The 10,991-nt window shown below is 40.7% G+C and overlaps 1 protein-coding gene across 1 annotated transcript in view; it reads left to right on the top strand.

Moving 5' to 3' along the window:
- Positions 1–3,347: 3,347 nt before the first annotated feature.
- The window catches only part of LOC123504508 (Na(+)/H(+) exchange regulatory cofactor NHE-RF1-like), a 70,816-nt gene continuing 63,172 nt past the window's right edge, over positions 3,348–10,991 (top strand). The window contains 2 exon segments of the mRNA XM_045255080.1: positions 3,348–3,579; positions 3,581–3,724. Coding sequence (XP_045111015.1) covers positions 3,499–3,579; positions 3,581–3,724 — 225 coding nt within the window. The 5' untranslated portion in view covers positions 3,348–3,498.

Raw genomic sequence — 10,991 nt, 5'->3', positions numbered from 1 at the left:
CGTGCTAACCCCTACACTACGCGGTGTGTGTGTGTGTAATTCACTGTTTGATCTGCTGCAGTCTCTGACGAGACAGCCAGACGTTACCCTACGGAACGAGCTCAGAGCTCATTATTTCCGATCTTCGGATAGGTCTGTGACCAGGCACACACACACCACAACAAGGTCACAACTCCTCGATTTACATCCCGTACCTACTCACTGCTAGGTGAACAGGGGCTACACGTGAAAGGAGACACACCCAAATATCTCCACCCGGCCGGGGAATCGAACCCCGGTCATCTGGCTTGTGAAGCCAGCGCTCTAACCACTGAGCTACCGGGCCGTGTGTGTGTGTGTGTGTGTGTGTGTGTGTGTGTGTGTGTGTTCTGAAGAATATAAAATTATCATTAGATTTGTCATGAAGCCATCTATTCCACGCAAAAATATCAGTTATGTTGATAATTCTATGATATTTTCACATTATGATATTTGTTACAATTGACAGACTTAACGAAGGAAGCACTATTACTATACTAGTCAGAAGGGTTACTTTTACTGGAGGTCATTTTGAAGGGAGCATCGTTTCCTGGTATGGTTGGTTGTCCTGAGTAAGCTGGCACCACACCTTGAAGCAGAGCAGCGGACCGTGGACACTCTTGATCTGCTGGATTCCGTAGCACTGGCGTCTCTCAAGGGCAAGTGGTGCAGTCACTGCTCTTTCTATCCCTTTCCCCCTTCACTTCTTCACATGACACCCGACCTCTTGGCACCGGGCCACCTATACTACCTCTCCAGTGCTCCGGTGTTGCTCTGCCACATACCAATTACTTCATTTCGGCGAGGTAATACATAGCTGTTATATTTATCGATCTGTTGATATTATGTGTATGGTTTAAATGGTTTCCTAAATTACTCTCTTAACATTTTCACTGCTGATAAAATGATACTAAGAAAACCTAGAGGATTTAAGTAGATGAAAATGAAACCAGTCACTGAAATATCTCGAAAACTCAAAGACTCCTTTTTCCGTTACTGTTACTCTTTTGATGCGCTAAATTTGCACTAGATCATCTTTGCAAGCTTGAGGAAAAGCACAACAATCGAGAGGTTAATTAAGGGGATGATTACTACTGTAGAATTTTGATTTTTTTTCATCTTTGCATTCTCTAATTATCTCATTCTCCTGTCTCCCCACTTTTCTCACGTGGGAACACAGGAGCCAATAATATAATCAATATGTCCACGAGTCAATGAAATCTACGCAGGGGTTGGTAAATGGACAAACCATTAAATGTGTGTCACGTGAGAGGCTGATGTTTCGAAATTCAAGGAAGATTATTTGGGAATCGATCTAAGGTAAAACGATGTTAAGAAATTTTTGCCAGTGAGGGGGCGCGCCACATTTCTTACGTCACGTTTCTTACAGAACACATCTACAAATTAAACAGTTTTTAGAGTAGTGACATATTTCCTACAGCGATCTTGCAGGGACACAGCATATCTCCTACACACTGTAGGTGTAGGAAATATGCTGGTTATTAAGTTCCGGTGTAGGAGATGTGCTGGATACTTATTTCTGTATAGGAAATATGACCACCTATGTGTAGAACATGTGACAGTACACCTATCATCGTAGATTTGTAAGAAATATTACTCATACAGTAGTTATACTGTCATATCTCCGACAGACATTACATATGATCATAGGCAAGGAGAATATTGATGTGTATAAGATAAGATGTAGAAACTGGAAAATACATTAATTAAAATGGAACTTTTTATTTCTCATTAAAAGGATTAAAACATCTTACAAAGGCACTTTAAAATGAAAATCTCTAGCCTGTCATCAATGTCAGCTACAACAAGTGGGGCATGTTGCAGGATTGTTATTATCTGCTACTGACACAATGTGCAAAAGTGGAAAGCCATGCTTGGTCAAGGGGCAGTGGTACAAGAAATGGCGTGTCTGTCTGAACGAACATATAACAAGCTAAATATTTCTTGACTGGTCAAGGTCATCAGGAGTGTAGTGAGCCAGAGACGCCGTACACAGAGGCTCCCATCTAGAGAGGTACGCCGACAACGTGTAGGAAATGTGACGGTGGAGATTATTGTGTGTAGGAGACATGCTGTATCCTTGTAGGATATGTGACAAAACAGCTTTTTAAATGTAGGAAATGTGTCACTACTCTAAAATTGCTGAAGTTGTAGGAAATGTGCCCAATAGGGTACTTAGTTTTTGTGTAGGAAATATGCTGGAAATTATTTTTGTGTAGGAAATGTGCTGGATACTTATTTTTGTGTAGGAAATATGACCACCTATGTGTAAGACATGTGACAGTACTCCAATTATTGTAGATTTGTATAAGTGACAACTCCCCGCCCGTGAAATGTGATGTGACTAATGTCGTGTTAACGCTACCCAGAATAGAATTAGGAACCATTAAAAACAGTAGTCTCCATGGGGGTCATTTGCTGCAACACTACTACTCAAGAAAGTATAAAATTAGTCTTCTTGTAATCTTTATTAAGGGCTCAATGAGGAATATAAAAGTTTTTGAGGGGATCGATGAAATGAAGAGATTCGAAACCTTTACCAAAAAGCTGTCTTTATTTTACTTCCCATCACACTCTAACATGTGCCGTATTCTATCTCTCTTTCTATTTTTTTGTATTGTCAGATCACTTCAGGACTACGTTTAATTCTCTCATCCATTCCAAAATTAATATCATCACTGCTTGAAGCTGCATAATCATAACGAGAATAATACTTCCCTTCGCCATATCCTGACAAAGGACAACAATAGTACAGGTAAGAGTGAAAACCAGACTTGGCGCTTCCTTCCTGCAATGAGGCAGTGAAAGCATCAGGACTCCAGCAGACGAGTTTTCTCGCGGAGGGCGGCGTGACAACAGCACCTTTCTTCCCTCCCAGTCAGTCATCACATTCAACAAGTGGAGCAATTAGGGCCTTTATCGCATATACAGGATGAATGGCGAGGGTCGTGTTTCGCGTACGGTAGAATCGTTTGCTTGTGAAGGTGTCAGACTGCAGAGGACAAGGGCAGCACACCTGCAGCCCGTGACGCAGTCCTTCATGACCCACCTGTTGGCTGGCTGGCCGATGGCTTCCTGGCGCACGACCAATACTCCTGTGCTAGTTTACAGGCCCATCAGTATACATATGCATTTTTCGTTTAGAAGCAATAATTTACATACTTTTAGAATGCACGAGCTGCAATCAGTCCGAGGAGTTATTCACTCTGTAATATGAAATAGTATCATAGTATGTTGGAAATGAATTGTACGACTTTTTTCCCGAGTGTGGCACAAAAGTTATCAGTCCTTGGGAAATCTGGCAACGAGAACGAGAAGTTGACGGGTCAGTCTGGCGAATGAGTGAGATTGAGTGACACGCGCGGCAACAAAACTCACCAGGCACAAGTTTTTTTTTTTGGATAGACATTATCCTTACACTACTCGTTCTTGTACCCGCGACTCTCACCCTCTCCCACAATGTCTGCCCTCCCCAGTGACGCGCCCGCGCCCCGCCACTGCATCATCGTAAAGTGGCCGGATTTCGAGGGCTATGGCTTTAAACCTGCATGCTGAAAAGTCTAAACCTGGCCAGTACATCGGCAAGGTGGACGAAAACTCTCCAGCTGAGAAGGCTGGACTCTTGGAGGACGACCGCATCATCGAAGTGAACGGCGTCAACATTGCCAACGAGAACCACAAGCAGGTGAGTGGGTGAGGGAGGAAGAATAAAGGGATACCACGTCACTGTGAAGAAGACGAACACACGACAGGTTTGCCCATGAATGTCAACAGGACATAATTATTGCATTGTTGTGTTGCTAAGCATCCGCATGTTATCGAAACATGACCAGACCACTGTTTGGTATACTTCATGCATTTACCAATACCTGCCGGTGTCTGGGACGGAGGACAAAGGGAGACGCAGGAATGTATAATTTTAATTGTTCAATAAGGGTCAAAGCTCGAGGCATGGTGTGTGAATCTGCGGTTTTGCGGTTCATATGGTGTCTGTAGATAAGTGATTGGACCTGATTAGGGCCCACTGACGTACGACGGACAATGGATCAGTTAGGGTGACCGGCCGCCCAAGGGAAGCTATCGTACCTACCCAAACCTGCGCAGAGGTGGGCGGCGCTAGCGGCTGGACTCTCACTTTCTGGCTCGAGGCTGCTGTGGGTCCGTCCGGTCAGGTCTCGTGGGGAGGGGGGTGGGGTGAAGAGAAGGTAAGAAACTCTCAGGGCTTCTTGAAATGTAGAGAACGATACTTTTTCAGAAAACATTATTTTTCTGTTAGGAATTAATCTTATCCAGGTGCATGATTTTAGCTTACTTGGGACTTATTTCTTGGTGAGAGGGAGCACACATTTTGTGCTTCATCATAGTGATGGTAGCCACCACAGACGTAACGTCAGTGGAGTTCATGTAGAGGAGGACTTGTAGAAGGGGCATGTGGGAGGAGCTAGCTTTAATTAAAAGAAAAAAATCGTCTTAATTCCAAAGTAAATTATTTAATCTTTCTTCAGGTTACCTTAGGTTGTAGAAAATATTGTACCGAAGAGAATCTCATTAGTTTAGGAGTCTGGCGACGTTCCTGTGGCACAGTGGTGCTTGCCCATTAATAGGGGAAGACTTTTGGCGCTTATTCCACACTTATAAAATTTGAGTTCAGTTCTCTCCTCCCCAATCATTATAGGTTTACTAAGCTTTCAATGGTGCGACGTGATATCAAGCAGAGTAATGCACCATGAACTGTTGTTACTAGTGGTGGCGAAGCTCATGAGTGACCGCATTCATGCATTCATCGGCCTTAATGTCCCCAGACCGGTGTCTTGTCTTCCTTCGTTGTCATTGCGATAAACATGGTAGTGGCCAGCCTTGGCCTCACGTAATGAGAAAAGGAAAAAAAAAAAACTTGTAGATAGATAGACACGGGAAGCTGTGATTTGTTTACGGTATCATCGATAATCTTAGTGTATACAACTATGTACACTACAACAAGCATATGAGTTGCAGATAAATAGTTTTTTTTTTTCTATCTTTTCTATCTCTATTTTAGTTATGATTATGCACTATATTAAGCATAATGGATGATGAGGATTTTTTTTTCTTTTATCTGTGTTTATTTTTTTTAGCAGCGTTGATTCATATAGAAATAGGTAAAAGGCTGACTATCATCATGTATTTTTGCGTATAATTGCTTTATTCCTTTAGGCTTGCTTTGTGTCACATATTGGGTTAAACAGACGAAAATCACATACACTAAGTAATCATTTGACTTCTCACGAGAGAGAGAGAGAGAGAGAGAGAGAGAGAGAGAATTATAATCGTTAAAGCAATTAATTCGTCTGATTAAGATTACTTGTTTCGTGAATAGTATTATATGCACACACACTGTTTGACTTGCTTGTCACATTAAATCTCTCTCTCTCTCTCTCTCTCTCTCTCTCTCTCTCTCTCTCTCTCTCTCTCTCTCTCTCTCTTATTTATTTTTTTTTTTTCGTGATTGCTTACTTTTAATACACTGTTGCCTTATTACCACACATCACTCCATGCTATGATGCTACCCATCACTGCCAAGAATTAGATCTTGACCACTCACTACCTTTCCACTCTTTTCTGCCTTTCAAAGCTAAATAAATCACACACTGAAGGTTCTCTCATTCCTACGAAACGAAATTAACAAGCAAATTTTTATACCTCAATCATGTTCTCCTTACGTGTTTTGCCTAAGGATTTTTTTTACTTGGCTTGTACATAAGGTTATCGCTGACAGTCCTTGCATAAAAATGCAGCACGTGTACTGAATAAGTTGCCTTCAGTTCACTGTTTATTTAATCAGCGAGGGCTTGAAACATTTGCCTTGACCGTCGCTACTTGTCCAGCTTTCCGAGTGGTTGGCCATGAGGAGAACAAGCCGAGACTATGAGATAATGAGGGAGTGTCGTGCTGCTTGACGATTGGTGGACGAAATCGGTGGTCTTAGTCGTAGTGAAATGTTATTTGCTTGTTGTTTATTTTCCGTGTCTATTTATTTATTCATGCATGTAATTTTGGCATCACATTTTGACAGTGATAGGATACGAACCCATGAACCAGAATAGAATGGTGCTTTTATGTGTAGAAAACTTAGTTGCAAGTCGTTTATTTGCTAAGCTGTACGGAGGGAAGCGTGGTGAATGGAGACGCATAAGGTCATGAAGGGGGATGTGTATGTACAGTTTACGAAATGACGCCTGGGATCATGTCATCTCGATATAGCATGATTAGTAAATCACGAGCAAAGATTTTTCTGTCCAAGGACTACGAGGCACATGGTTTTATTTTCTGAATGAAACTATTGCTCTCTTAGTGTAATGTCGGTGCGCAAAGGTTTATTTTGATAGTCGCTTGAAAAGTAAGCCTAAATTTAGGAAATCACAGGGTCATGAACTGGAAGATCTTGTACAATGATTCTCTTCTGTAATGTGCTTGGAGCGAGTCATCATGATAAGAAACGTCTCATTAGGGTCTGAAATTTATTAATCAGATGATTGTGTGTGGTGAAAGGGGGGAAGGGGATGGATGAATTGTCTGACCTTGACTCCTTACCTGACTTCTTGGGAAGCGCTGGGTCGGGAGTTGCCAGTGTGAGTAAGGCCAGACAGGCTACGACTTGCGTGCCTTTCCCTTGGGTTCCTTCTAGTGGATTATTTTCATCGTCCGATATTTTGTAGTGGAGGATGTAGAGTGAAAATAGATAAATTCTATGTTGTTATTTATCTACTGTTATTTAATTTAATTTATTTATTTTCTTTTTTTTGCGGTTAGGAATTAAATAAATGACTAGCAGGTTGTTTATTATGTTGTTGGTATGACTTGTAGGCTGGGAAAGCGAAAGGCTGCGACAAGGACATTCCATATAGATTCAGAAAAGAAGAAAAAAAAAAAGATGAACAAAGTCATGCTAAAGGCGGCGTCACACTAGCACTTTTTCCGTCTTCTCAGGCGATTTCCGTCGTCTTTTTACTCTTCTGTCAACTTTTTCCGTCGTCTTGAGTCAGACGGAACGCATCGTTTTCGTCTAGCGCCAATTTTTAGTCAAAATAAGAACTATGGTTTCTAATTTTTTTTAAACGGAAGAATGCTATTATCATGACAAGAAATTTAAATGAGTTGATGAATATATATTTGTATACATTTTTTTTTTTCTTCTAGCCTAGCAATGAAAAGTTCCTCAGTTGTTTGTGTACATTTCCAAGGGAGTGCGAATGTGCGACGCTTTTGAATATTTCCAAGGCAACTTCCAAGTAGCTGGCCAAGATGAGCAGTGGACAAAACACACTGACGAATTTCTCATAGAGAGTATTAGAGGTCACCGTTGCCTTTGGGATCACAGAACAGCTGATTACATTATAAGGTGCAAAAAAGCCGCGGCTTGCTGGGGTGAATGAGGAGCCATGTTTGTTTACAATTGACAAGCGCGGCAAAGGCGGAAGCAAGCTTGTGTGTGACGGCCACCGTCTGCAAAAGTTGACAGTCGTCACAAAATTGACAGAAAAAGACGGAAAAGTGCTAGTGTGACGCCGCCTTAAGTGGGAGGCATTTGTAAAGGCTCATAGTGATGGTCCAGGTAAGAGTGCAACGGAAACCAGGAGGTTATCGTCTGTCGTCACTACTTGGCCAGTTCAGGACTCACTTCATGGCTGCCGTAAATGGCGCGCGCCCCTGCGGGTAGCGCGTGTCCAGCCCATCCACATTTGGGTTTTTGCTACTTTGTTCCGCCAATATGTGTAGGCTCTTCCCTGTAGAATGGAGAGACGTGGGAATGCTGAGGGAGTGGGGAGGAGGAAGGGAGAGAGTGACTCACCAATATTTTTAGACGTGATGCAATCCTTTCTGAGATACAACATAGAAAAGGAAGGTTACTTGTATATGTATTTTTTTTCTCTCTCAAGATTATCAATTTATGGTTACGTTTGACTTGCCCTTCGATGGATCTTATGCGTCAGAAACCCTCAGGAGTAAAGGCTGTAAGGCAGCGTTTTCCAACCTTTTCCAACCTGTGTAAGCAGTCCAGCACCCCTAACTAATATCTTGTTATTAGAAGGATAAAAGGAAGTGAAGTGTGTGCATCACTTCTCAGCACCCCTATAATTGATATCAGCACATCCAGGAGGTGCTAGCACCCCAGGTTGGGAAACGCTGCTGTAAAGGGGAAAGTGGTGGCGTGTGATTGCTATAACGCGGTGCGTGGTGAGCAGTGAACACAAGAACTTGCCTCACTACCGAGTGTACAGAAACTGGCTAGGGTGCACGTCCTTGTAGTCTATGAAGGTTAAAAGAAGACGGGGGGAGGGGCGGGGGAGGCGGACGAGCTGGTGGGCAGGGAAGGTGCACTTTCCCTGCTGGGGCTGCGTTCACATGATCGCCCGGCTAGCTCTCCTTGTAAGGTCATCCGATTACACTACCACCACGTGCTGACCCACTCCTGGGCCGCCATTGCTGTCAGCTATCGTAGCTTCCTTTCATTAAGTTACGTAATGTAGTTTTTAATTCCTGGATTTCCGTCTTTTCATGTCACACGTTTCCTTTCATTTGTCGAACTTTGTTCACTTCCTTTTATCCCAGCAGTTTAGAGATACTGTTAGGTATTCTTGTCATGGTTTTCACGTGGATAGGGGTTTAATATGGATGTGCTGTAGGGAAGGTACCATGGGTCCTAGGACTATGTGCTACTTAGGGTGGTGAATACGTAAAGCAAGGCACAGATTGACCCAGCTGTTACGAGGCTTTATGTCTATCAGTCAGTCAGTCAGTGTACTCAAACTTAGCAAGTTATGGACAACTAATTAGAGCAATAAGAAGTCATAACAAAACTCCTTAAGTCTGAGTATACAGAACAATGCATAACGAATAACACACGCATCTCCTTAGAATGAGTGACGGATGCAGACAATTATTAAATTCTTATGTAGTGTTTTTTTTTTCATTTCGTTGTTATTGTTATTATTATTATTATTATTATTATTATTATTATTATTATTATTATTGCTATTATTTATTTATTTATTCTCTTGTTTTTTTTAGTTTTATTTATTTATTTTTATCTTCATTGCTAAGATGTAAAAGTGACATATATTTTTTTTCTGATAGAGATGACCGGCCGACATCATTCGAACCGGTGCGTTCATGTCGCTGTGGTGTACTGTTGATGTGGAGGAATCGTGGGTAAACCAACACAACACCGTGCTGGAGCTAGATACTATACAGCCTTTATGCTGTTTTGAATTGCTATACTTTCATATGTGGAAGAAAACTATTGCTGTTATTTACTCATAATCCAATCACATCTGAGAGGCTACAAATTTCAGAAATAGAATAGAGGCAATTATTTTTATTTGATATGATGGTGTTGTAATACTTTCTTTCTATTCATTTTTGGCATTGTAGACTAGGAAATTAACAGCTGAATACATGTAATATTTCCTTAAAGTAACAAGCGAGGGAATAGCTCAAAAAAGAAACACCAAAAAAAGGCATATTGAAGGGGAGAGAAAGTTAATGAGTAGGAGTGTATGGATAGAAGATACTCGTGAGGGAAGAGAAAGGGTAGAGGAAGAAGCGAGGAAGGATAGATGTTGATGAAAGGAATGGTAGAGGCTGGTAAAGGAGACAAAGGGAGGAGAAACAGCAATTTCATATATGGATTTCAGCTAAAAAAAAAAAAAAAAACTTTTCTAACATGGTAATGTAATGTAATAATTCAGGGAAGGAAATGACAACCGCTCTAATAGAACTCTCAGTGCATGGTGTTTTGTAATTCTGACTTTTGCCGTAAAAAAGAGTAAGTGTTACACTAAGATGTTGCGCTGTCATAGGAACATTCATGAGGTACCTGAGGACGCGGTCATGTTCTCCCCATTTCCTGCCTCTCTCTTAACTCTGTGCCACTCTGTAATGTATTAGTGTGGTGTGAGGCAATCCAACATGACCTTATGACCTTGAAGTGCCTGCTCCTTCTCCCCCAGGCAATGCTGAGTCATCAAAACAAGGTCACGTAAACAATGTAATGTCATCGGAGAGGAAAGACAAACAAATGTACAGTCGTAAAGTGAATAACCACAACTAGTGCTACTACTACTACTACTACTACTACTATTATATATATATATATATATATATATATATATATATATATATATATATATATATATATATATATATATATGTGTGTGTGTGTGTGTGTGTGTGTGTGTGTGTGTGTATGTATATATATATATATATATATATATATATATATATATATATATATATATATATATATATATATATATATATATATATATATATATATATATATATATATATATATATATATATATATATATATATATATATATACATACATACATGCATACATATATACAACCGTTGCAAGATCAGAGGCAGCATCAGTAGTAGTAATAGTACGTAGTAGTAGTAGTAGTAGTAGTAGTAGTAGTAGTAGTAGGACTAGTAGCAGTAGTAGTAGTAACAACGATAATAATTATTTAAACCAAGTGAAAGAGACGAAAGGTATCCGCACTGTTTATAAAAAAAAAAAAAAATCGATGTGATGAAAGCTCAAGTTCACTTTTGTTTACATTCCTTTGTTTGCCCACTGTGAGGAACTTGCTCTCTCCTTCATTCTTCCCACAGTGTTATCACGAAAGTTATGTCGTTGTCAGGGAAAGCGTTGTGGTGGAAGTAGTGATGTTGCTGCTGGCTGGGCTTAAGTGAAGGTGTTATTGGAAACTGACGTCTTGTTCACAGGGTGAGTGATGTGTATAGGAAGGAAATGGGTAAGTTTGCAGGGAGAGGAGAGCATGATGTTAGCAAGGTAAGATTATATACAAGTTAATCAGTGATAGATGAACGTTAGAATTAAATGGTCTGGGTAATGTAGACTGTGAAGTAAGCTTTATAGCTAGAGAGAAAAGAAAAAAGGTAGG

This window comes from Portunus trituberculatus, chromosome 16 (assembly GCF_017591435.1).
Source record: "Portunus trituberculatus isolate SZX2019 chromosome 16, ASM1759143v1, whole genome shotgun sequence".
Lineage (NCBI taxonomy): Eukaryota > Metazoa > Arthropoda > Malacostraca > Decapoda > Portunidae > Portunus > Portunus trituberculatus.
The sequence above is the reverse complement of the archived record's forward strand: the minus strand, read 5'-3'. Positions and strand labels throughout refer to the sequence as shown.